The 25161-nt window shown below is 53.9% G+C and overlaps 1 protein-coding gene and 1 long non-coding RNA gene across 6 annotated transcripts; one reads left to right on the top strand and one right to left on the bottom strand.

Moving 5' to 3' along the window:
* Nucleotides 1–1711: 1711 nt before the first annotated feature.
* Nucleotides 1712–13239, bottom strand: LOC140657927 (uncharacterized). 2 transcript variants are annotated; one of them, XR_012044546.1, is made up of 5 exons: nt 12911–13239; nt 6460–6511; nt 5977–6110; nt 4167–4384; nt 1712–3544 (listed from the first exon to the last, which is right to left on the bottom strand). It is a non-coding gene; the product is annotated as an uncharacterized lncRNA (long non-coding RNA). The 2 variants fall into 2 exon arrangements; XR_012044545.1 differs by lacking the exon at nt 4167–4384.
* Nucleotides 11767–23310, top strand: GATA2 (GATA binding protein 2). 4 transcript variants are annotated; one of them, XM_072875675.1, is made up of 6 exons: nt 11767–11981; nt 12516–13018; nt 13743–14342; nt 17002–17180; nt 20195–20320; nt 21152–23310. In XM_072875675.1, the coding sequence occupies exons 2-6, from the start codon at nt 12790–12792 to the stop codon at nt 21449–21451; spliced, it is 1434 nt and encodes a 477-aa protein (XP_072731776.1). In that variant the 5' UTR covers nt 11767–11981; nt 12516–12789; the 3' UTR covers nt 21452–23310. The 4 variants fall into 4 exon arrangements, with proteins under 4 accessions (XP_072731776.1, XP_072731778.1, XP_072731777.1 ...); XM_072875677.1 differs by having other exon boundaries at nt 11768–11981; nt 17035–17180; XM_072875676.1 differs by lacking the exon at nt 11767–11981 and adding an exon at nt 12023–12209.
* The last annotated feature ends 1851 nt before the right edge of the window (nt 23311–25161 follow it).

Genomic DNA, 25161 nt, shown 5'->3' with positions numbered 1-25161 from the left:
TTCAACACCTTTTTTTTTTTTGCAAGCGCGCGATAGCTGAAACTCGCAGGCGAAGGCTTTGAGCCCCGCATCGGGACAGGCCGATACATCAAAATGTTTCATCGGCGCACGAAGAAGCAGATACGCGCTCTCGAAATATTTGCAAGCCCGTAGCGAGATCGTATCCGCTCTCGTAAAGCGGCGCCGAGCTGAGCGCTGCCGACCCGCAGCTGCCCACCCGTGGGGTGTCTCCCGTGGGGTGTCTCCCGTGGGGTACCCACCCTGGGGAGCCACCCGGCTCCTGCCTCGGCCCTCGGCTGCCCCGGGCCGCCGGTTTGCAGGCTGGGGGATGCTGAAGGGGGGGCGGCTCCAGCCCCCCCCGCCCCTGTCTCACCCGCCGCAGCCAGAAGGTGACGCCGTCCGCCTGCAAATTGCTCCGAGCCCAATTAGGCGGCGGGTATCGGCTGCAATCACGGCTGCTGATAGAGATAAATGAGGAAGGCACTATCTGCCCGACAATAGTGTGGGCTTTTTTTTTTTTTTAAAGGGGGGGGAAAAAAAAAAAAACTGGGGGGGGGGGGAAAACCAATTGAACTTTTCATCAGCTGCTAATCATGATTTTTTTTATTGCTTTGCTTAGCATTTTCTGGGGAATAAAACCTCCGAGGAGCCCAGTCTTTTGTGGAAAATGAAAGGGCATATAAAAAAATGAATGTACATGGATTCTAAATATTTCAGGTTGTATGACTTTGTGTTTGACCTTAGCAGAAGATGAACTAATCCTGCAATATAATAGACTTTCATAGAGATATGGAAAATGGCTGCTTTTTTATCTCAGTTGCCATGGGAACCATCAGAGAGAAGGCCTAGCTGAGATGCAATAGAAGGTTATTAAATGTGTGCTTGTGTATATTGGAAAAATACAGCTTTTTGTCATCTTGTGTCACTCATAGGTCTTTAATACGTAATGTTTAGGTTATTAATAAACTAACACAGGTCCATTTTTTACAGGGAACAACTGTGAATACAGCCATAAAAAAATTAGTACAAGTTGAACATTTGCAAAACTCTCGGGCAGGGGCAGGGGCTGGCTGGGGCTGCTGCTTGCCCGCAACTTCCCACAGAACTTTCTGTCCCTTTCCAGCCAGGGGAGGGATGAGCTTTGCTGGACAGGTAAAGGGGACGGGGACACTGTGGATGTCCTGTCCCCCACCCAGAACCTGCTGGCCCCCTGGGCTGGGGGTCCAGGGCAGCGCTGGGGATGCAGGCATGTGCTGTGGTGGTGCAAAATAAAATGTCACCTTGTTTGGAACCTGGGCACTGGCTCAGGTGCTGCCGGGGGAAAAAAAAGGGGTGGGTGAGAGCTGAGGGGACATCTGTCCTCGGCTTGGGGCTGGGGGAGCTCCTGCTCTGGAGCCGGAGGTGCAGAGATGGGCTATGAGGCATTTACTGCTGTGCAGATGGTTTTTTTGGGGAAAAAAAAAAAATAAAAAATAGAGAATAAGAAACAAGAAAACCTAGTGGAAAGAAAGAGAGAGAGAGAAAGACAGGAAAGGAAGGAAGAAAGAAAGGAAGAAAGAAAGGAAGGAAGGAAGGAAGGAAGAAAAGAAAGGAAGGAAAAGAGAGTGAAAGAGAGAAGAAAGAAGAGAGAGGAGAGAAAAGAAAGAAAGAGTGAGAGAAAGAGAGAAAGAGAGAAAGAAAAATAAAGAAAGGAAGGAAGGAAGAAAAGGAAGGAAGGAAAAAAGAAAGAGAGAAAGAGAAAAGAAAGAAAGAGAGAAAAGAAAGAAAGAGAAAAGAAAGAGAAGCCTGATACTGCCCTGAGCTGGAAGGGACAGACTTCACACTAACTCCAGGAGGGAAGAAGGACTCCCTTTCTGTGGCGTTTATTTGTTTATTTTGCTCCCCCGGGATCACCAGTTGCTCCCCAGATTTGGGCTGCCCCCGTTACCCTGCCCTGCCTGCGGCTGGGATGTGGGGGGATCCCCCAGGACTGACGGGGAGAGCTGGAAGCCGGCCCCAGCCCCTGGGGGACCCGAGGGACTGGCCAGGCTCCGCGGCTGGGCTGCCGGGATTTGGGGGGGACCAGCTGGGGGGGGTCACCAGGAGGTTTTACCAGACTGGTCCAGCTGGGCCCTGAGACCGCCGAGGGCTGGGACAGGACTAGGGCACGGCTGAGCCAAAAAGTGGCTTTCTGGGGAGGGCTGAGGTGCTGCCACGCAGCCGGGGCTCAGCACCCCTGGAGCAGCAGCTGCTCGTGGGTGCGGGTGAATGCGACTGTGGGTGCAAGAGTGAACGTGAGTGTGAGCGGGTGCCCGGGGTGCCCAGGATGATGCTCACACCTCTTCCCCTCTCCCTGCAAACCTGCCAGCTCCCCAGCAGAGCAACCCCAAATTTCCAAGTGCGCCGCATGGCAGCACCTTGCCAGGTGGGTTGCTGTCCCACCCTGCTCCCCCGGGGTCGGGGACAGGCAGGGGACACTCTCCTCACCCCACGGAGTCCACAGCAAAGACCTGCGTGTGCTAAGAGCCTCGGGGTTGTCCCAGGCCCGGCCGGGGGCACCCCGCATGCACAGCAGCCCCGCTGTCCATGCATACTAAGTAAAGCGAGGAATACATAGATTTTGCCTATCTGCCGATCAAACGCGGAGATCTGCTCTGGTAAATGATGCATTAGATGCGGTGGCTGTATTTGTTGTGTGAGTTTTGAAAGGGTTCCGATAATCTGGAAGCGAGAGATAAGGAACACCATTTATTCAGCAGCACTTTGGAACCAATTTTCAACCCTGTTCAACCCCATTCTCCAGCAGCCTCCAGGAGCCCAGGAGATAAGGATTGGGCTATTCATTATCTTCACAAGGAACAAAGATTAGCTAGCAGAGATGAAAAATTACCCCTGGATAGTAATAATAAGGAAGCGAACCTGGAGAGTTGCTGAGCCTATATTCTCCCTGCTGCTGGTGCTGCTTCTTCTCTTTTTTAAATTCTCTCCCTCTCTTTTTTGTTGAATCAATATTGAAAAGGTTGGTTCTTCTTTTTTTTCCTTTTTTTTAAGGGGGGGGGAAGCCTTCCCCACTGTCCATCATATTTTTCAATATGCAGAATATGGTTGTTACCGTGGAAGAGAGCAGAGCAGGGTCCCCTCTCCCTCCCAGACTTTCAGATGACATCTTTAGTACGAAAGCTAAACAGCAGCGGAAAACATCCTTCTCTTCCAGCGGGCATGAGGGGAAAATCGCAACCCGCCGCTCTCCGGCCCCCAAAGCCTCTGGTGGCTCTTGGGCGGGGTGGCCCTGGCCCCGGGACAGCCTGGGACAGCCCGGGACAGCCCGGGACAGCCCGGCCGCAGCGCGGCGAGCCTGGGGCGGGCAGCCCTGCGCTCCGCCGCTCTCAGCCCCCCCGAGCCCCCGGCCCGGACACCCCCGTCTGCCCCCGCTCGGGGTAAAATCTGCAGGCTTCAAACCCCGCTTTTCCCGTAGTTTTTCCGCCTGAGCGACGGTCCCTCGTTCTAGAGTCGTTCCGTGCCGGGGCGATCCCAGGGCGCGGCTGGCGACAGCGTCTCCCTCTTCCTGGGCACGGGGAAAAAAGAGGGGGAGATATATATATATGTATATATTTTAATACCGCATTCTTTTGTATTTTTTTCCCCCTGCATAAATCTGGCGGATGTATCTCCTCTCAGAGGATGAAGGGTAATACAGGAGGAGTAATTAAAACACTTACTTTGGAAATGGGCTGCGTGGGGCTGATAAGAATTATCTGCCGCATATCAAGGACCCTTTTCCCCCCGAACCATATCACAAAGACAGACAGAAAATGCCAGCAGAATAGGATTCTCCCCCCCCCCCCTTTCCCCTGCTCACATTTTTACCTCCATTATGATGATAATTCCTCTCCCGCGAAACTTTTCTCCTTCCCTTCCTGAACCGTATTTCGTTCCCCCGCTCCCGCAGGGCCCCCGCCGGCCGGTCCGGCCTTTGTCTCTCCGTTAATATGGTTTTCCCGCAGCCCCGGGCGGGGGTCTCGCCTGCCCCCCCCGGAGAATCGCCCCGCGCCCCGCGGCGCCTCGGCGCGGCCCCTGCGGCCCCCCGCGGCGCGGTGCCCCGCGGCCGGCCCCGGCGCCCGCCACCCCATCCAGGCACCGGGCGCTTGGGGCAGGGGTTCCCCCCAGCCCCGCACACACACACGCACCGGGAGGAAAATACCCAGCAGGTGAGGACTGCCAAGCCGGGGCTGGGGCGCGCAAACCTTTCCAAAAACATTCGTTCTGGCTGAATTTCCTAGTGGTCTACGAGAAATGTATTTTTCCGTTTCTTTCCTAGCTACAACGACCCGTCGCGTAATATCTGCTTGCGCCTCTTGCAGCTTCTCCACTGCCTCTCTTACGTGCAGGTGCATAGCCCGAAAGACTGAGTTTGGGAAGGGAGGAGGGGGGGAAAGAAACACGAGGTTATACAAAAGCCAGGCTGGCCAATGAAAAAAAAAAAAAATCCAACCCCCCCCAAAACCTTCCCTTCACTAGGGAGTGGAAACAAAATTAATAGGAATAGGAATAATTTATACGAATAATTGATCCTGCAAAGCGGCTCCCCCCACCGCACCTTCCTTGGGATCCGGTGGAAGAAGCGAGCGGCTCGGGAGAGGCTGGGGCTGCGGCGCCCAGCGCGCCGGAGCCCGGTTTCCCAGCGCCGGGGATGCGAGCGTGTGTTGTTGGTATAATATCAATTCATTTAAAATATGAAAGTCAAGTCGCGTAGACTGTGACAGCAACCGTAACAAAAGGTGCAAGCGACAGACAATGTGATGTGCTTGTACAGATATTGTAATGATGCAAATGAAGTGGAGGGGACGAGCTGCCTTATTATGTACATAAATACACAGCGGCTCGCCGTGCCATCCTTGAACGCAGGAGTGAGAGAGAGGAGGGGAGGGAAAGAAGGGAGAGAGGAAGAGAGAGGGAGGGAGGGAGGAAGGGAAGGGGGGAAGGAGGGAAGGGAGAGGAAAAAAAAGGGCTCAGCTGGGGAACCGCTGCCAGTTGGAAGCAGCGCGCACCCCGGGCAGCCCCTCCGCCGGGCTGCGCGCACCCACCGCCCGCCGCAGAGCCGCCGCTGCCGGCGCAGGCAGGCGGGGAGGGCTCCCTGCGGCCGGTGCCCCCTCCCCAGCCCGCGGAGCGGCCCCGCGGAAGCGGAGAACCGGCGCTTTCCCGGCACCGGGCGGAAAACTGAAAGAAAAACGAGGACGGGCCAAAGGCAAGGTAAGGGGATGCGGCCGCGGGGCTCTGCGCGGCCCCGGGGGCTGCCGAACCGGCCACCGCGGATCCGCCGCCGCAGCGCACCGGGACGCGGGTCGCCGCTGCCGGAGCGCATCGCTCGGGGCAGTTTCCCCCCGGGGACAAACCTGGCGGGGTTTTGTAAAGAACGAAAAAATGGCCCCGGCACGCCCGGACCCCCCCCCCGCCCCGGGGCCGCCTCCTCCCGCCCGGCCGGGGCCGGGGCCGGGCTGAGCCCGCTGCAGCGCCCGGCGGCTCGGGGGCACGGCGGGGCTCGACCGGCCCTGCCCGGCGGCTGGGGCTCCCCCGGTGCCCTCCCCGCACCGGCACCCTGCGGGGAGCGGGGCCGCCGGGCCGCGTTTGGGTTGGAGTTTGGGAGGTTTCTTTGGTTTTTTGTTTGTTTTTTTTCCCCCTTTCCCATTGTCAGGGGGGTCATTATTTAAATCTCCATCTTGGAAAGTTGTATTTCACCCAGGGCAGCCACTTTCCAGGGACGGGGTGTGCGGAGCCCCGCTCCCCCTCCCCGCAGCCACATCCTATCTCCTCGCTCCCATTGTTGGCAGATTTGGGCATTAAAAAAAAAAAAAAAAAAAAAAAAAGATGCGAGGGTTTGTTCTGCCCCGGAGAGCCGCCGGGGCCCGGCCCCGCTCCCCCTGCACCTGCCTGCCGGGGAGCCCTCCCGTCCCAGTCCCGTGCGGCAGCTTTACGGGGCTTTGCATGATTTAAAATTACCCAGCCACATCGGGGACCCGGCCGCTCCTCTCTGCGGGCTCTTTCACCCCCCTCTCTTTTTTTTTTTTTTGTTGTTGTTGTTGTATGTGCAAAGTTCCCCCTCTTTATCCTCCTTTTGCTTTGGGGTGCTGAGGCTGGAAGGCAAGGAAAAAAAAAAATTAAATAGAAGCAACCAGGAGCGGAGCCCGCCTGGATTTAAGGCGATTTCAATAAGAAAAGCGATTTCACTAAGGGGGGGTGCGGGTTTCGGTCGCGGAGATTGTTCTCCCCCAGAGCATGGAGCATCTTTATTAAACGCAATGATCTATTTTTTTTTCTTCCTCGGAAGTCTAAACCCCGGCCTGCTTCGAGCCCGGCGGCTCGCAGGGGAAGGGCACGGCGGGCGGTGCCGGGGCCGGTGCCGGGCGTGAGGGGAGCCCCGCGCCCCGTTCCGCGCTCGGTCCCTCCCCAGCGAGGTTTTCCCTGCGGAGAAAGAAATCAAACCTGCGGGATCGGCCTTTTTCCTCCCTCCTGCAAGAGCTGCGCCCGAAATAACCTTGCAAGAAAGAAAAAAAAAAAAAATTAAAGCCAGCTCCTGCGAACGAAATTTTTCCTGGCAGCGCCTGAAAAAAATATTTATACCTTTTTCTGGACAAAGCTGTGCGTGTGCAACCCCCTCCCCGCCCTCCCGCACGCGTTTTTCTTTGGCAACTTGCACAAAAGGCGTTTTTGTGGGCAGGCTGGGGGCGACCTCAGGCTTTTCCTCCCTTTTTTTTGGAGCCGAGCGGGGCTGCGGGGGGCGGCGGGCACCGGGGAACTGCGGGCGAAGCGCAGGTGAAGGCGGGTGAGGGAGCGGGCTGGGGCCGAGGGGTCCCACGGTGGGGGATGTACCCCGCAGAAATCGTCTGCGGGATGGAGGAGGCTCCTACAGTATTTAGAAAAAAAAATATTAAGTATTCCGTGATTTATTCCCCGAGCCGCCTCTCTTTTTTTCTTTTTTTTTTTTTTAAGGCAGCTTAAATAGGCTCTGGTGGTTAAGAGGTAACTGTGGCATTTTATAACCCTATTAGCAGCCATTAATACGGGCGAGTAACGCGGGGGGCGGGGGGGGCCGGGGGGAGAAGAAAAGCAAAGCGGAGCCAAGACTGTCACCTTAAACTATATATATATGCGTACATATAGATATAGCGGGAGGAAAACCCCGCGAAAAAAGGCAGAAAGCGAGAACTTCCCCTCCCCAAAAAAATCACACCCAAGGAAATAAACCCGAGGCGGGGGGGCTGCGGGGCTCCTACCTGCGGGCGGGAGCCGCCGGCCCCCCCGCCCCCGGCCCGCCCCGGGGCTCGCCCGTCTCTCCCCGGCTCCGCTCCTTCTTTTTCTTTCTTTTCCCGGAGTTTTTCCTGCCCTCCCGGTTTGCGGCCAGGGAGCGGGGCGGGGGAGATGCTGCATCCCCCGGGTCTCGATCCCCGGGGCTCCGTTCACCGGGAGGGAGGTGGCCCCCGGGGGGGTGGGGGGGAGGCACCGGGGACCCCCGGGAAGGGGGGGGGTCTGGAGGAAAGTGGCCCCGGGGGCTGCGGGTCCCAGCCAGCGCAGCCCCGTTTTCAGGTACACTTTTTCCCTGGTCGAAGCAGGAAAAAAATTTTTTAAAAAGAGGAAAAAAAAAACCCCAACAACCCACTCCGGGCGTGTAAATAAACGGTGCCACGGGGGGTGTGCGCGGCCGGGGCGTTGGCGTTCGCCTCTGCCCGGGCAGAGGTGTCAGCTCCAGCCCACCGCGCTCCTAACTGTTGCTAAAACATGTTGTCGTCTCCCCCCCCCTTAACGATATGACATCACTTGTCAATCAAATCCAAATAACCAGTTGGGCTTCCAGACCTGGGAAAGCTCCCTGGTTTAAAAAAAAAAAAAAAGAAAAAGAAAATAAATTGCAAGGAGAGTAACAAAATAAAGTTAATAAACCCGGAGCCTGTTATGTCGGGGGGGGGGGGAGGAAGAGGGGAGAAAAAGAGGGAGAAAAGAAGGCAAAAGGGGGGTGCAGGGAGCGGGGTTACCGGTCGCAGGCCGGCGGACCCTCTCCCCAGAGGCTTGGCAGAGAATTGAGGGGAGAGCTGCTTAACCAGCCGTGTGAAGCGGGCTGCGGAGCGGAGCTAAGCTGCTGCTCCAGCAGCCAGCGCGGGGCTGCCGGTGCTCCCGACGGGTGAATTAATTCAATTAACCACACACACACACACACACACACACACCCCACACCCCCGTGCCGCCGCGGCATTAGCGGCCGAGAGCGGAGCCGGCAGCCGGTTGGCCAAATGTAGGCGGCGGGGACGGGACACGGCGGGAATGAAATGAAATGAAGTAAAATAAAATGAAATGAAATAGAATAAAGTAAAAGAAAATTAAAGAAGATAAAGTAAAAGAAAATGAAATGAAATAAAGTAAAATAGAGTAGGGTAAAATCGGGTAAATAGAATAAAATAGGGTAGAGCAAAATAGAGTAGAGTAAGGTAGAGTAAAATAAAGTGGAGTAAAATAAAGTAAAACAAACTAAGGTAAAATAAAGCAAAATAAAGTAAAATAAAAGAAAATGAAGTAAAATCCCGCCAGCCGGCCGGCTCGCACACCTCCCAGCCCCGCCGCGGGAACAAACGCTGCCTCAGCAGAGGCCGTGCAGCCCTGCCGAGGGGTCGCTTTGGCGGGGGGCTGGGGGGGCACAGCGCGGGGCTGCCGGCCGGGAGAGGCGCCGGCCGCGGGGCCAGCAGCCCGCCGGCGGGGAGGGGGCGGCCGGACCCCCGCCCGGGGGGAGGACGGGCGCCGCGGTGGGGGGGGGGGTCCCGGCCCGAGGCAGCGCGGCCGGAGCCGCTGCCCGCTCGGCCCTTTTGTTTTTTTTCTGGGGCTGCCGGCCCCCGGGTAACCCGAGCCGGGGGCTTCAGGGAGCCCTGGCCGGGCAGCGCCGGGGTCTGCCTCGCCATAAATCAAGCCGCCTGATTAATCTTTACAATTTGTCTTTTAAAACAAACACCAACGAATTATCAGCTCGTTAACTGCGATTTTATCACCTGCCTAAAACAAACAGCCCACCCCACTGCCCCCCCCCCAAAAAAAAAAAAAAAAGAAAATCGCGGCCCCGCGCTGATGGCAGGCGGGCAGTAATTAAAGCATCCAGATTAATTAATACGGGCGTAGCGAGGCGCTGGGTTTCAGCGGGGCCCGGGGTGATGCCGGCTGACCGCCGCCCTGCCGCAGCGGGACGGACCCCGGGGCAGCGCTCGCCCCGGCTCCGGCAGCCTCCGGGCTGTGGGTAGAGCGAGGCGAGGGGAAACCCAGCAGATACTGCAAACGCCCGCGTTTATTTTATACTCACCCTTCTTTCAAAAAAAAAAAAAAACAAAAACCCCAACTCCGTTTTAGGGGATAGTGGGACGGTTTTGGTGCGGGTTTGTGGTGCACGCAGAAAGAAAATCGCTTCGGAGGGAGAAGCCGGATTTTGAGAAAGCTCGCTAGGTTCTCTCCCTGCCTTCTAACTTTCCTTTTTTTTTTTTTTTTTTTTTTTTTTTTGCTTTGTTTCCCTTTCCTCCCTGGCACCTCCGGCCTCAGGCGCCCGGGCAGGCAGCTCCGCAGCGCGGGGGGCACTTGCCCTCCCGAGCCCCGGCCCCTCTCCCACCGAGCCCGGCCCAGCGCCTGTCCCCGGCCTGCCCGGGCCAACCAAGCCGGCTCCGCCGCCCCTTCCCCGCCCGGCAGCCGCCGGCGGAGCTGCCGCCCGCCCCGCCGCTCGCCACCCCCCGGCGGCAGGAGGGGGCGAGGGGCGCCGCGGTCCCGGCGCCGCCGCGCAGCCCCGAGGGCAGGGGGCCGGGGGGGAGCGGGGCAACCCGGGCTTCGGGTGCAGGAGGCCGGCAGAGGAAAGGATGCGGGGAGGGAGGGGGCAGCAATGCCGGCTCCCCCTGCCCCAGCCTCCGGCGGCCGCAGCCCGGCCCCCCGCTTCCCCGGCCCGCCGGGCTGCGCCGGGGGTCCCCCGGGGGGAGGCTCGGGGGGGACAACGGGTGGCGGCGGGGGAATAGTTAGGGAGGGAGCTCCGTGGCGCTCCGGCCAGACGGGCTCCGCAGCGAGGAAAGGGAGTTTTATTATTATTACCGTCATCATTATTATTATTATTGTTATTATTTAAAAAAAAAAAAAGTTCATTTCCTGGCGAATTTGGCAGTGGCGGGTGACGTCAGAGCCCCGGCGTCGTAGTGACTGGGGCGGCCGGGCCGGGGGAGGCCGGCTCCGGCTCCCAGCCCCCAGCGCTGCCCGCCGGGGGGGCGGCCCTCGGGGCAGCGGCGGCGGCGGCAGCAGCAGCAGCAGCATCCCCGGGGCCGCCCCGCTCTCCCCGCCGGCATCCCCCCCCCGCCGGGCCCCGGCACAGCCCGCACGGCACCGACCGGCTCCCGCGCCCCCTGCCCCGGCCGCGCCGTCGGGCTGGAGCCGCGGCCGCTGCCCGGCGGGCGGAGGGGCCGCTCTCCGCCACCCCTTGCCCCGGGGCTTCCTCGCCCTGCGTCCGGGCGGGAGGCTGAAGGGCTTGCGAGGAGCCTTTCCCTTTTTCCCCCGAAAGCAGCGGCCGAGGAACGCGAGGGGAGCGCCTGGGACCCGGGACCTGCAGCAGCGCCCGGCCGCGCTCCGGGGGGTTGGTTGTCACTTAACCATTATTATTATTTTCCGCCCCAAAAGCGGCGGGGTTTATCCGCGCCTTCGGGGGTGGCAGGGTCCGACCCGCGCCCCGGCTGCTGCCGAGCTGCGCCGCCAGCTCCGCAGAAAACGCCTGTTGATCCGGGCTGCGCCTCTCTCTCCTCCCCGGCCCAGCGCGCACAAGTGAGGGCAAATATTAAAACTGCGGGGTTTGGTTTTTTTTTTTTTTTAAAAAAAAAAAGGGGGGAGAAGGGAAAAAAACGGGGTTGCGGCGCTGCAGCCCCTCCGGGGAGGCTGTAGCCGGTCCCCAGGCGCCCTTCTCCCCCGGCCCGGCTCGTCTCCCCGGGCCTGGTCATTTGCTGCCGCAGCCGCCGGCAAACCCCAGCCCGGGCCCGGCCCGGGCGCTGCAGGCCGGGGAGCCGGGCAGGACCCGGCCCTGCCCCGCAGCCTGCCCGGCGCGGCACGGAGGGCAGCGCCGGCCGGAGCAGCCCCGCTGCCCGGGCCCTCCTCGCCCCGCCGGTCCCCGGAGCCGGTGCGGAGCCTCGCATTGATTTGATCCCCCCGTTATTTCAAACTAACGTGACGGGAACGACCACCCTGGGGTCTGTCCCGCTCCCGGCTGCGCGCTGCTGTGCCTGATTTAGGGGATTTGAGCGCATTTACCTCCCCGGTGCCGATTTCCATCCCCCCCCCCCCAGCATCCCGGCGGTGCTGCTGGGAGCAGCGGCTCCGCCGCCGGGCAGCACCCGACGGAGCCGGCCCCACCGCCGAGCCCTTCCTGCACTCCGTCCTCGCTCGCTCGCTCGCCCGCCCCGACCCCCCACCCCGTATCCCCGCACACCCCGGCGGGACCCCCCTATTTTGCCCTTCCCCGCCCCGCAGGGGCGTGCAGCGCCCGGGCGGGGGAAGCCCCCACGGCGCTGCCGGGCGAGGATGCTGCGGGCGGGGGGAAGGGGGGCGGAGGAGGGGGTCTGCGCCGGGCTCCCCCCCCCCTCCCGGGCCGGCTCCGTTCGGGGCCGGGGGTGCGGTTGGGGGCGGTGTGGGGCGGCGGGATTGGCTGGCCCGGCCGCCGGCCCTGCGCGCCCCGGCCCGTCTGCGGCGCCGCGGCCAGCTGGCGCCAGCGCTCATATAGGATGCGCGGGGATGGGACCGAGCCGGCCAGAGCAGCGGCTTTGCCATCTGAGTAACACCCTCCATCCAGCCTCCTCTCCTCCTCCCGCGCTCGCTCTGCTTTCCCCCCCCTCTCCCCTCGCTTCCCCCCCCCCCCCTTTTCCCCCTCCTTTCTCCCCCTCTTTGCCGCACTCGCATCCTCCAAGCAGGCGTCCATCACCACCCACCCCGCGGAGGCACCCTGCCTCCCGCGCCGGGTAAGTGTGGGGTGCGGGGGGGGCCGCCGCGCCGCTGCCAGGGCGCGCTCGCTGCTTTCGCCGAACACCCTTCTCCCCCTCTTCTCCTTCTCTCCCCCCCTCCCTCCTTCTCCCCTCCTTTTTCTTTTGTGTCAGCCGGAGTTCTTGCTACAACTACGCTATACTGGATCCGCCGTTCTTCCTTTTTTTACCCCGCTTTTGAAGCCAGCTGGAAAAACTCCTGTTGACGTTTGTAGCGAGAGCGGGGCGGCGGAGGGGGGGGGGGGGAAGGAAGCTTTTTACCTTTTTTTTTTTTTCTTTTTTGGTAAAGAGTTTGAAATGGGATCTCTGTTTATTTTGTGGGGCAATGAGCAGGAAGGGCGCAAGGCGAGGACTTTGGGGGAGAGGATCTTTTTGGAAGGGGGGAGGGGTTCCGCTTCCCCCTCCCCATCCATTTACCGCTGGGAAAAGAACCCGGCGGGCAGCGCACCCCGGGCTGCCCAGCCGCCTCCCCCCGGGCTGCCGAGCCGCTGACCCGCCCGTCTCTCCCCACAGGTGCTGCCCCGGCGCTTCCCCGGACCTGCCCCCGCCACCCGCCTGCTGACAGAGGGACAGGCTGACTCCGGGGGTCCTCCCCCACCCTCCCGAGGCCGCACTCCAGGCACCCGGCGGTTTGCTTTTTAAGGAAAGCCACCCCATCTCCTCAGACCCAACAGGGCCTCCCCCGTCCCCGTCCCCTTCCCCCCTCCCCAGCAGCAGCACCCCCCCCCCGCCACCGAGCGCCGCTCGCTCCTGGTCCGGGGGTGGGTGGGAGGGGAGGCCCGAGGCCATGGAGGTGGCCACGGACCAGCCTCGCTGGATGGCCCACCACGCCGTGCTCAACGGGCAGCACCCCGAGAGCCACCATCCCGGACTGGCTCACAACTACATGGAACCAGCGCAGCTCCTACCTCCGGACGAAGTCGACGTCTTCTTCAACCACCTGGACTCCCAGGGCAACCCCTACTACGCCAATTCCGCCCACGCCCGGGCCAGGGTCTCCTACAGCCAGGCACACGGTAAATCAGCACCCGCTGCCCCCCTCTGCACCCCCGGACCCTTCCCCGTCCGCCTCCGCTCCCCGGGCCCCTCCGTGCGGGAGTCCTGCGTGGCGGCGAGGAGTTCCACTCGGGGGCCGCTGCCGTGTGTGGGAGCCGGGGGGAAAGGAGATCTAAGGAAAGAGGATCGAAAGGGAGGCACGGGTGGATTTTAACCCTAGAGATAACCGAGGACCGGCGGAGGGGAGGGAAAGAAAGGGGGGAGGTGAGAGAGGAAGGGGAAATAGTGTGCGCACAGGCGAAAACTTCTCAGACACGGCTACTTCCCGGATGCAAAATACAAACCGATTCAAGTCGGCGGCGGATTTTATTTGGGGGTGTTTTTAGGAGCCGAAGAGAGCGTGTTGCGGCAGCTCGGAAGACAGAGCAGAAAGGGGTTTGCTGCTTGTTCCCGGGAGGGCGGGGGAGGAGGAAAGGGGGTGCCTCTCCCCCTGCCCCGGGCGGCCGGGTCCCCCTCCTGCCGCCCACCGCTCTTTCTCGCTGGGCTGGCCGTCCTCTCCCTCGGAGGGGAGAGGGCGAAGGGGCCGTTGCGCCAGCCTGGCTGCTCTTCTCCGGGTTGTGAAATCTCTCCCCATGCCCGGCTCCCCTCCGGCTGCCCGCAGGCTGGGGAGCTGCCCGGGCCGGGAGCCGGGGGACTTCCCAGAGCCGCTCCGGGCTGATCCCAAACCCTCTTGTGTTCCTACAGCCCGCCTGACCGGGAGTCAAATGTGCCGGCCTCATCTTATCCACAGCCCCGGGATCCCTTGGCTGGACAGCAGCAAGGCGGCACTGTCTGCCCATCACCACAACCCCTGGACCGTCAACCCCTTCACCAAGACACCCCTGCACCCCTCGGCGGCCGGAGCGCCCGGGGCCATCTCGGTGTACCCAGGCAGCAGCACGTCCAGCACCGCCTCCGTGTCTTCGCTCACCCCGGCCTCCCACTCCGGCTCCCACCTCTTCGGCTTCCCCCCGACCCCTCCCAAGGAGGTGTCCCCGGACCCCAACTCCACCAGCGCTGCCTCCCCTTCGTCCTCCGCTGGGGCCCGGCAGGAGGACAAAGACAGCATCAAGTACCAAGTCTCGCTGTCGGAGGGGATGAAGATGGAGAGCGCCAGCCCGCTCAGAAGCAGCCTCACCAGCATGGGGGCCCAGCCCTCCACCCACCACCCCATCCCCACCTACCCCTCCTACGTGCCGGCCGCCCACGACTACAGCAGCAGCCTCTTCCACCCCGGCGGCTTCCTGGGGGGCCCCGCGTCCAGCTTCACCCCCAAGCCGCGAAGCAAGGCCAGATCCTGCTCGGGTGAGTCTTGCAACCGTGCCCGGCACCGGCTGCGTCCCCGGGGCGAGGGCCGTGCTGCCGGGGGGTGCGGGCGGGTCGCGGTTTGGCTTCGCTGGCTGCGGGGGGGGGGGTGAGCTGCGAGGCTGGGTGCTTGTGGCAGTTGTCTTCGGGACAGAGGGGCCGGTGCCTGCGTGGTCCCCCTTTTCTGGGTCCTTAAAGTAGGAGACGGAGCTTGCACCGGGCTGCTGTGGGTGCCAGCACGTCCACAGCGGGCCCTCAGTCGGGGCCGAGGGAGAGGTGGACCGGTGCGGTGTGAGCTGCCAGTGCGAGTCGTACCAAGAGGGATTTAGAGGAGAAAAAAAACCAACCAAAACCATGTTTCCCTGGGAGAAAAGCTGGTCTCAGCCACCCGAGGGGCTCAGGCCCGACCCTGCTCCCCCACGTCAGTAAAGCTCCCCCCCCCCCGAATCACTCGTGGGGACTTCCTAGCGATAGGTGTTTCTCCCTCCGTGATTTCCACGCTCCCCATCGTAGGAACCGAGGCCCCAGCGCAGGGTGAAAGCGAAACTCACCCGGCCGGGCCGCTCCGAATCGCAGCGGGCCCGATTTCCTTCACGTTGTACAGGAGCAAAAGTTCAAATATAGTTTACATACCAGTGCGAAAGGCTAAGGTGTCCAGTCATGGCTAACTCACTCCAGCCTAACTTTAACTAGAAAATACTCCCTTTTTTTTTTTCCTTCTTCCCCCTCCGTGAACCAGACATCTCTCTGCTCCCAAGCGACTGACTGCAGACCTTTCCCCTCTTCACAGCCCTTCCTTGCGTTCCTTCCTAAAAGCGCAGTCCTAAATCAGCAAATTAGGTGATGGACGAAGTTTTGATCCCGCTTTGAAATCACAGTAGTCACAACTAGACAGACGAATGAAGACAATTTGTGTAATTCTACCGACCTGCCTGCTTTAACAGCCTCAGGCGTGGAAATACGGTATATTGGGACTGAATTTAGATAGCCCTTTAAAAATAAATGGCTATATATGCTTTTGCGTGTGTATTCTTATGTATCATTGCACATCTATGCTTATGAATACGCCACGTGCATTTAGTCTTAAAGTAGACAACAATTTAGAAATGTGATCCCTTACGAGTTTTGCAACAAAAAATATCGGCTATTTTACAAGCTCATCGTCTCTTGTTTCAAATGGCTCCTCTGAGGGGAAAAACACGCTCTCCCTCTGCCATTATTTAAATGCAGTTGCTACTATCTATATGTATTTTTAGTAGGGCAGAGAGCAGTAAGTAAAGGCCATTAGCAGCCCGAGCCTCCCGAGTTTGGAGACAGATTCAAGACCCGGTTCTGTGAAGATGAAGGGATCTCGAGTAGCTTTTTAATTTTTGTCTTGTAGTTGCCGATCACTTTATTAGATGGGGGAAGCGAGGAGCTGCTTTTGTTTTGTTTTATGGGTTTGGGTTTTTTTTTTTTTCTGTAAGGGAGCCCCCTGCGCAAGGAACTGGGGAAAGTTCGTGACCACTTAGTGTTTTTGTAGGAAAACTAAGACTCACGACACGACGACTCCTGCAGCTTCCTGCCCTAGGAGGGACAAAAGCTACAAATGCAGAGCCGCAGAGCTCCCCTCATTTTTCACTGTAGACTGTGTTGTTTAAAAGCCACCCACTCCCTAGATTAAAGGAGACACAAGCCCCGCTGAACTCGACATGGCCTGCTTCAGTTATTAGCAAAAAGAATTTCCTCTCCAGTTAAATACTGTAGGATTTGCATAAACTATATTAAGAGAGATTTCTATATTAAGCAGCCCTGCCCTCGAACCGTCAGAGGCAAATGAACTTTTAGCAGAGAGCTTTCCGAGGCAGAAACGGATATCTAGGAGTTACACGCTGGGTTTTAATAGAGCCGTTCTACAATGCTGTGTTTCCCACGTTGTGCTCTGAAAACTAATAATGAAGCAGTAATAAGGTAAACTGCTCCCTACCAAATCTAAACTGTATTGTTGAAACATCACGGAAATGGAAAAGAACCAAAAGCCTGTTTTTTACAGTGATTTCCAGAATGCTTGCTGAAACTGAACTTTCTCAAAGATCAGGGTTAACAGCGTTTTTCTGCCTTTAGAACAAAAATTGTAACCGAGCCTTTGGCATTCTATATCCATTCCCAAGCTGCTCGGCTTCACTTTCTCATCCCGTAGCATTTGCAACAAAAAAGAAAGCACAGACCGGGAGGTCTTTTTGCTTGGATTTAGTTCTAGAAAACCTCTTCCTTTGACTCTCTTTCACATGTTGTGTGTTTGCAGGTGTGCGTGTTTGTGTAGACGTGTATGTGTGTGTTTGTGGCAGGAGAAGATGGGATCTAACCATCAGAGTGCAATAGATACGGGAGGGGAGTGGTGCCCAGCGCAGATTAAGGGAGTTCTCGTAACTGAAACGCTAACTTCCATCTGACACAATAAGAGTGTCACTCTTTCTCACCTTGCAGAGAGAGCTGCCTGTTTCTGATCATGACATAAAATACTGGCTGGAGTCTGGGCGTTCTCGACACGCTGGGCTCCTTGCTGCATGTGCTGTAGATGTCACTGCTGTCTGATTGTGCTTGAATTAACACACTGTTTTGACTTCTGGAAAATGCCTAAAGGACAATGCAAAAAGCTTTTGTGAATTTGTTTTTAAAGAAAGAAATCCGGTTTCTTCGTGTTTCCATTTAGAAGGCAGAGAGTGTGTGAACTGTGGAGCAACTGCCACCCCTCTCTGGAGAAGAGACGGCACCGGGCATTACCTGTGTAACGCCTGCGGGCTCTACCACAAAATGAATGGTCAAAACCGACCTCTCATTAAACCTAAGCGAAGGCTGGTAGGTGTCTCTGTTTCTCCTGGCTTTGGGGATAAATTAGGCAAAGGGACCACACGCAGACCCAAGTCAAACGTGTCTCATCTCCGCTCAGCCCCTGCGCGGAGCCGAGCTGTACTGTACGGGGGGTCAGTCACTTTGAGGTCACTGCCGTGCCTGGGGGCAGATCTCCCCCCTGCCACCCCCAGCCCCGGCATCCCTGGCACAGACCACCGCGCCGCCGCAGCCCGCCTCTGTCCCGAGCCCCCCTGCTGCCCACAATACACGTGGGATATCGTGTATCCGTCTCCCCGTTTCTCCTCGGATGACGGCTTTTAATAACTCCTCATTTATTTGGCCTCTTGGGACGATTTGGGGCGCATACTGGGAGCGAAAGGGTTATGAGCGTGAATGCCCTCCACCGTGTACTAAAAAAAAGTTCCAGCTCCAAAAAGCAAAACAAATCAGATGAGTCAAAGCTACTGCTCCCTACTTAATAATTATTTGTATAAAAGCCATGAAGTAATTTTCACTCTTATATTCTCTGGCAATATTAATATTGGTTCCCTCCCCAGACAATCCCCTACTGTTTTAAAAAAAAATCCTATTATTTTTCCATGGAGTCACCTATACTTTGTATTTTCATTTGAGTGATTTAAAAAAAATGTCCTTTCTAAGCTCCTGGTAGTAGTTTCCTATCCGGATATCTGTACGTTAAAGATAAGGAAACTTTGTGTATCTGTTTCCTGACTCTAAAAGCTTTAGAGAGTTTCTATAGGCAAGCCTTGCCAGTCATGCTTGCTGTTTTGAAATTTCTAATACACTCTACTCCACAAATAATGCGTAAAATGCTAAGAATAATAAATATATTTTTTGGAGCTTTGTGATTTATGGTGCCTAAGTCTCTTGGCTATTTGTGGGCATGTTTCAATGAGGTTTGGACAGCAGAAAATTGGCATTACTGCTCTAACACTGGGACGGGATAGAGAAGATTTCTGTCCTGAGTCTGAATTTCAACTATGCAAGCTTCTTAATGACTTGCCTTCTAAAGTGACTGACATATAGAAAAATGTTAAGACAACAGTGTAACATTATCGTCTCTCAGGCTCAAGTGCTTCCAAGTCTGAATGGGACAGGCCATAGAGTTAAGCAGCATAGTTGAGTATCAGTAAGCCATCTCAAATATGCAAACCTTGGTCTCCACCTTCCAGCGTGTTGGGGGACTGTTACACTTAGCTCACTGCGAGGGATTTGGGGGGCACTGGAGAGGTTTTCTTTTAGTTTAGTTGTTTTAATGTTTTGTTTTAATTGATTTACAGCTTTGTTTATTGCCCCTTTTTCCGCTGTAGTTTGCTTGTTTGTGGGGGAGAGGAGATGGCCATCTTTGGGAATTTGTTCATCTGACATGCAATAGCAAAGTGATCATCTTAATAATGTCAGTGTTTGGAAGTCTGGCATTAATTGTGTTTGGGTTGCATGAGTGTACTTGCAGTAGGGGGTACCCCCTCTTTCTGCCTTTGGCCTGTTCTCACAGGCGAGTAAGGGACTGAAATATATGAGTCTCCCAGGGCCTGAGCCTTGCCTTAAGCTACTGAGCCGTCCATCAGCTTTGGGAAAGTTACAGAGGGCCATGGCGTAAATCAGGAGCAAGTGAGAACAGAACCCGGTGCTCCTCTTTGCCAGCCGGGTCGGTCTGCGCTTCGAGCGGCACCAGCTCCCCAGCGGAGCCGGCAGCCAGGGAAGCGCACAAAGTTCTCGGCCGGGAAACCCACCGCTCCGTGACTCTGCTCACGGAGATGCCCCGCACGTTAAGGTGGGCTTTGCTGCTGCTTCGCCCTATGGCTCTCGGTGGCTAAGTGCAAAAATATCCAGGGAGCAAGGCCCCGCGGAAATGACCGCGATTGATATGCGCTAGAAATTAAGCTCTGCTAATGAAGAAAAGAAAATACCGAGTCCTCAGCATTAATCCAGTTGCACAAAATGGACTGTATTTTGACCACTTCCAGCGGCAGGGCTGAAGCTTTCTAATACAAAATTATTTTCCAAAATACGGGGTGCAATTAGTCCGTCCATAACACTTTATACGATGGCATGCTTGCACAAAGAGTGTATTATTGTGGGGTCTGCTAGACAAGGGCCCATCCAGAAATGACTGGCTGCCTGCTGTTCTACTTTTCCTGTTCTTGTTTCGGGAGGTGGGTGAATGGGCATTTTTCTTTTCCCCCCACCTTGGTTTCAGCAGAACAATAGTTTTAGAAAGGGTGGTGGATTTTGGGGGGGATTTCTTTTTTGCTTTTTTTTTCTTTCTTTTTAAGACAGTGTTTGAGGGCTTGTCAGCCAAGGAACTGAGTAGGGACAGAGGCGGCAGACGGGTCAGCGGAATCATTGCTGCAAGGCATGAAATTTGGTTTGCTAAATATTTAAAGAAAGTTGGAGCCGGTTTTGTTTTCTCCCTTTCACTTGTAAATGGAAACTGAATTTTCAGTGATGGCTCTGATAAATACTGCACCCAGTTAAGTAATGCGGTTGGTTTTCTTTTGTGTCCCATCTTTAAAGGGCCAGAGTAGGGGTAAAAATCACATTCTTTAAGACCATTCCCTCTTTTCAAATCCAGTCCCAACATTGGCACAAACTAAATCGAGCATTTAAAAAAAAACTTTAAAAAAAAAAAAGGCAAATGCATTTTCATGACGCATTCTAGAATCCTGCAAAGGGAAAACCTGAACAAATCAGATGTAATTTTTCCCTGTAAGATTTTTGTTTGTGGAGTTAGAGATGCATTGTTTCTCTCTACGTCCCCTGCACGCACAGCGCCGTGGGGCTTGAAGCTGCAGTCCGCATAGGAGAATACTTGAATTTAAACAAAAACCTAACGGCCACAAAACATAAAACCGTCAGGAGCTTTCCTTCAGCCCTGATGCTCTGTAAAATTTTAGTAACTAGTTCTACCCAACCTAAATATTGAATCCAACTTGACCTTTCTCATGATCTCCCTCCTCCTGCCGATACGTTTTTAATTTTCTTTTTCTTTTGGTTAGTCAGCGGCTAGGAGAGCAGGGACTTGTTGTGCCAACTGTCAGACAACCACCACGACCTTATGGCGACGTAATGCAAACGGGGACCCAGTTTGTAATGCCTGCGGACTCTACTATAAATTGCACAATGTGAGTATTTACTCATCTCATGTGTCGCTGCTTGCCTAGCTGGGATTGATGTCTTAACTGCATGGTGTACACTAGGCTTTTATTGGTTTCAGGGGTTTGGTTGTTTTATTCCTTCCCCCATCTCTAAGGTTCCCCTGGGAAGTGACAGCCATTCTTTGGCGGCATAGTGATGCTAAGTTCAGTGACATTACAATGTATTAGCTTGGCTTCGAACGCTTGGGCAAATCAGGCAAAACAGAGCTACCGCACTTAGTTTTAACTAAGTGTGTTTTGTGTGCCGTTTCGCTCCAGAAAGACAGAGGCCAGTTGGAATGGGCTCTGTGCAAGAACGAATCCCGATGGGGCATCTTCGCTTTGATTTTGTTTGAAGATAATTATATCTAAGCCTTTGTTTTATGATTTTTTTTTTTAAAGAAATTAATCCTAAGCAGGAATCACATGACATATTGGAACATTATTTAAACTGTAAGTAACAGAGGCTACTGGTACAAGATTGCTCATGTCTTAGGACTGAATTTGGGTCAATGTGTGCCTCCTAGTTTGATCTCTTCTATTAGGAAATGAATGAGGACTGAGGGTAAGCCTACGGGAAAGAGAGTCATCAGCTGCCAAATTCAGTTCAATTTGTTTTTCATGTCTAGGGGTTTTTTGTGTGTGTGGTTTTATTAAACAAATCAATATAAACAAGTTCTGCAGAGAGAAACACCATTTTTTTTTGGCCAGAAAAAGGTCTCCATCCAGGAAAAACACATGGGGGCTGTCCAAATATTTTCATTTTTGCACAATAAGGTCATTTTGTCTGCATGAGCCTGATTTTCTCATTTCTTGCAGGTGAACAGGCCTCTGACCATGAAAAAGGAAGGAATTCAGACCAGGAATAGGAAAATGTCCAACAAATCAAAGAAAAGCAAGAAAGGCTCCGAGTGTTTTGAGGAACTGTCCAAGTGCATGCAGGAGAAATCGTCTCCTTTCAGCGCTGCTGCCCTTGCTAGTCACATGGCGCCCATGGGGCATTTGCCACCTTTCAGCCACTCTGGACACATCCTACCAACACCTACCCCCATCCACCCATCTTCCAGCATCTCATTTGGACATCCGCACCCATCCAGCATGGTTACAGCCATGGGATAAAACCTGATGACCAAGAGACCCACCCAGAGATTAAGAACATGGGGCTTTGCCTAAGACGACACCAAGTAAGAAAATGTTCTGCCAAGAGAAGAATGTAGGGATGGCAAAAGGGGATCTTTGCTCCCATGTGGTTTAACTCTTAATGCTGGGCTAAAACCTTGCAAATGATGGGTCTTCTGCAGAAACGTGTAGTGGTGCCTGTAATGCACTTTGCCCCCTCAGGTATAAGGAAAAAGAACTCACCTGTTTGATGCTTAACGGTCCAGCAGGAAGCAAAAGTTGGCAGAAGCTGAAGGAAAAGGCTTGGAACTGGCTTTCCTTTTTCTCTTTGTTATTACTGTGAATATTGTAAAGAGATATAAGCAGCCTCCCAGGATGGAATCGGCTCACTGGAAGCCAGAAATGCTGGATTTCTATCATGGACTTTGTTTGGGATGGGGGAAAAAGAAAAAAAAAATAAAAAAAAGAAAAGGACATCTTTATAAAAACGTAATTTTTAAAATGAAATCAGACACAAAGTCATATTTATTTTGCTCTTGTTTTCCACAAAAAGCCTCAACCCCTCTGATTGCATGTTTTTGTGCTGTTGTTTGCAATGGCTACCCTGTTTGCAACGGCCTTCAAAACAAGGGGGAGAGGGGGGAACATATTCAGCAGCCCCCTTGGATTAGCTCCGTCTATCTTCCACACCAAAATATCTACGAGGAAGGGGGAAAAGATTGGGGGGGGGGATGACAAAGCAAAAATGTAGCTTAATATGGGATTTTAATGTGCCCAAGATGGTGATTATTTTGACACAATTTCTTCATTCTTTTCCCTAACAGGAAAGATTTATTTAAAAAAACCAGCCCCCCTCCCAACTACCCTACTGTTCCTCAAAACAGACAGCTAGATCGGACAAACTGTTGGGAAAAAACTCTCGGGGAAGGCAATCCTGCACTAGCAAGGGGTGAGATACAGGCATTTAGCAAACTGTGTCACAGCTAACTTCTAGCACAGCAAAAACCATCACAGGGCGTAAAAACATCCAACGCGCAGACTTTAGAGGTTGAAGCATTTTGTTCTGTTGTGTTGGCAGCTGTCGCTTAAAAATGCAGATTAGCTGCTTGGGTAAACTTACACGGCAGTGTGGCCACCACGTCCACACGCAGCCAGCCAGCGCGTGTGCTGTCTCAGGCATCCAGGTCCCGGTGGACTTCACAGGGAGGAAGGGCAGAAATGAGGTTGAGATCACTGGAGAGGGGAAAGAGAGAGACAATCAGTTTGAGCTTCACACATCCGTCAAATCCCAGACACAGCGACAGCTAATGAGACGAGGGAAAGCATCGTTCTAAGGGGAACGTCCGTTTTCCGTAGCGTATTTTATATGAAAAAAAAAAAAAACAAAAACAAAAAAAGAAAAAATTTAAATCTCCCATTATTAAACCATATTGTACGTAAATGACCGAAAACAAAGCTATTGCCAATGTGAAGTGTATTCTATTGATTGTTATGATCTGATGCCTCTCGTGAACACAAGCTCCAGTATAACATACAATGTACATATTTAGCTATACTTCTGATGAAAATGCCCCAATGAACAGAGGGGTTTGATAATGTAAACCATGTAAGCTTAACTCTGTGACAAGCTTTTTATTTTTTTTAATTTTATTTTTAACTTTTTTGTTGTTGGGGTTTTTCTTTTTCTTTTTTTTTTTTTGGATCAAGCCAGTTGTATCTTTACTGCAAAAGTCCTGCTTTAAAGAAAAAACCACAACGAAACAAATAAAAATGGATGTATGTTAATTTTTTTTCTAAACGTGTAATTCAAATATTTGATAATGAATTAAGAACCAAGCAGCCATGAAAAATCCTGCTTTCCTCCTTTTTCTGGTCTGTGTAGGCATATAGGTGCACTTTGTAAAGAAGTGGAAATAAACGGGAAACTAAATTGGTTGGGAGAAATCGTAAGAATTTTTAATCTACTGAGGTAAAAAATTGGGTCCTTTTTACTTTTTACCTTTTACAATGGTACAGTTGTACATTATTTGTACCCAACTCGAATTTCTGTAGGATTTGGGCGGGGGGGCAGGGAAGGGATGTGGGTGGAAGACAGGGATTACTGATACAGTTGACAAAGTGCAATATATTGTCAGTCACTGCAGCATAGACAACGGCAGTCGAGATTTAAATTATTTTGTACTTGTATCAGCATAAAAAAATTCTGCAGTATTTTCTGTTTTTATTTTAATTTTTTAATTTTGCTTATTTTTGGATTAGTGAACTAAGTTATTGTTAATTATGTACAACATGTTTATATATTGTCTGTAAAAAGTGTATGCTTTCCTCATATTCCTTCAAGGTGAATATTGCTAAGAATAATAAAATACCTTTTTTGTCAAAGTACCTGTGCCCAGCTTCATGTCATAAAGGCTGCTTTTAATAGGGAGAGAGGAAAAATTATCGTCTTCATTGTTGCCAGTAGAATTATTAGCTTAAACTTTATGCAGAGCGGTCTATTGATATTTCAAAAACCTACCAGGGTAGGACAAAAAAAGTAGTTGGTGAATGATTTAGTATAAAAAGCACAGGTACAAAAGCTCATTCTCCAGTGTTGTTTTGGGGTGACGAGGTCATGCAGTTAAGTGCGCTGAAGTTTCTAAACCAGTTTAAAAATCTAAGGCAGCAGCGACGTTGCAGATGATGAACTGCGGTTTCTCTGGGCTTTTTTTTGGTTGTTTTTTGGGTTGTTTTTTTAAAGTGTTTGGAGAAATACTTTTCAGTTAAAAACAAGTTTTAAAAGCACCGTAAATGCAGAAAAGCAGCCAGCTGCCTAATGGGTTTCAAGGCAGGGCCTGTATTAGACCGGGCAAAGTTCTCCGTAGGTTCTTGAACTGCTGTAACAGGCAACGCTGTCAACCTGGAAACCTGTTTCTTACCATTTGGCGTCATCAGTGGCGTGCGGGGAGCAAGGGAGGATGGCCAGCCCGGAGCTGCTCAGTGCTGTCCTGGGAACAAGGGGTGCAGCCATGGGTGCAGGGGGGTGCGCACGTGGGCTGGCACGTGAGGATGGAGAAGAGTGCTTACCAGGCAGCTCTCACATGGCCAAAACTTTGTGGCTGCTTTCGTCACACGGTCGAGTCTGACCCACACAAGGAACTCCTTGGAGCCTTACAAAGTGAAGCAAAGTCCCCCTGCCATGTGTAGGGGTGAGTACTGCTGCTACTAAACAGTATTTTCAAGAAAACTGCTAATGAACTTTGGGTTTCCTCCTTTGACCCCCCCCCCAGGAGTTGCGTCTCACTTCTGTGGAAACCAACTTGGGGATAACTCCTTACTCATTAAGAAAAAAATAACCTGAGTTCCTTTTTTGATGTGTGTGTGCGAATTCCAGCCTTTGTATCACTGCTTCTCTTTAACCGTGCAGCCTCCTCCCCAGCCCTGTTTGCAAGCCCTGCTCGTGAGTGACGAGGAGTCGCAGCAGCTCTAGATGTGCTGAAGAAAGCGCACGCAACCAGGACGAGGCCTCCCCGCATCATTTCAGATGAGTTAATCATCTCTCTAACTTGTTTAGCGAGGCTTAGTGCAAACACCCATTAAAAAAAAAAAAAAGGCTGTTTATAGCATACCGTGCAAGTTTCATTTAAAAAGAAACATGTTCGTTTTCAGACAGGTTTAAAACAGGGTTGTAAGTAAACTCAGCAACTCTCCTTCCATATTTGAATAGCTGA

The sequence above is a fragment of the Ciconia boyciana genome, chromosome 11, assembly GCF_034638445.1.
Source record: "Ciconia boyciana chromosome 11, ASM3463844v1, whole genome shotgun sequence".
Lineage (NCBI taxonomy): Eukaryota > Metazoa > Chordata > Aves > Ciconiiformes > Ciconiidae > Ciconia > Ciconia boyciana.
The sequence above is the reverse complement of the archived record's forward strand: the minus strand, read 5'-3'. Positions and strand labels throughout refer to the sequence as shown.

What these genes read in the sequence shown, in the direction of transcription:
- GATA2 (XM_072875675.1), top strand. Translation starts at nt 12,790, where the DNA reads ATGGAGGTGGCCACGGACCAGCCTCGCTGGATGGCCCACCACGCCGTG. An exon ending in CTCCTACAGCCAGGCACACG is followed by an intron (nt 13,019 to 13,742) that starts GTAAATCAGCAC and finishes GTGTTCCTACAG; the next exon opens with CCCGCCTGACCGGGAGTCAA. An exon ending in TTAAACCTAAGCGAAGGCTG is followed by an intron (nt 17,181 to 20,194) that starts GTAGGTGTCTCT and finishes TCTTTTGGTTAG; the next exon opens with TCAGCGGCTAGGAGAGCAGG.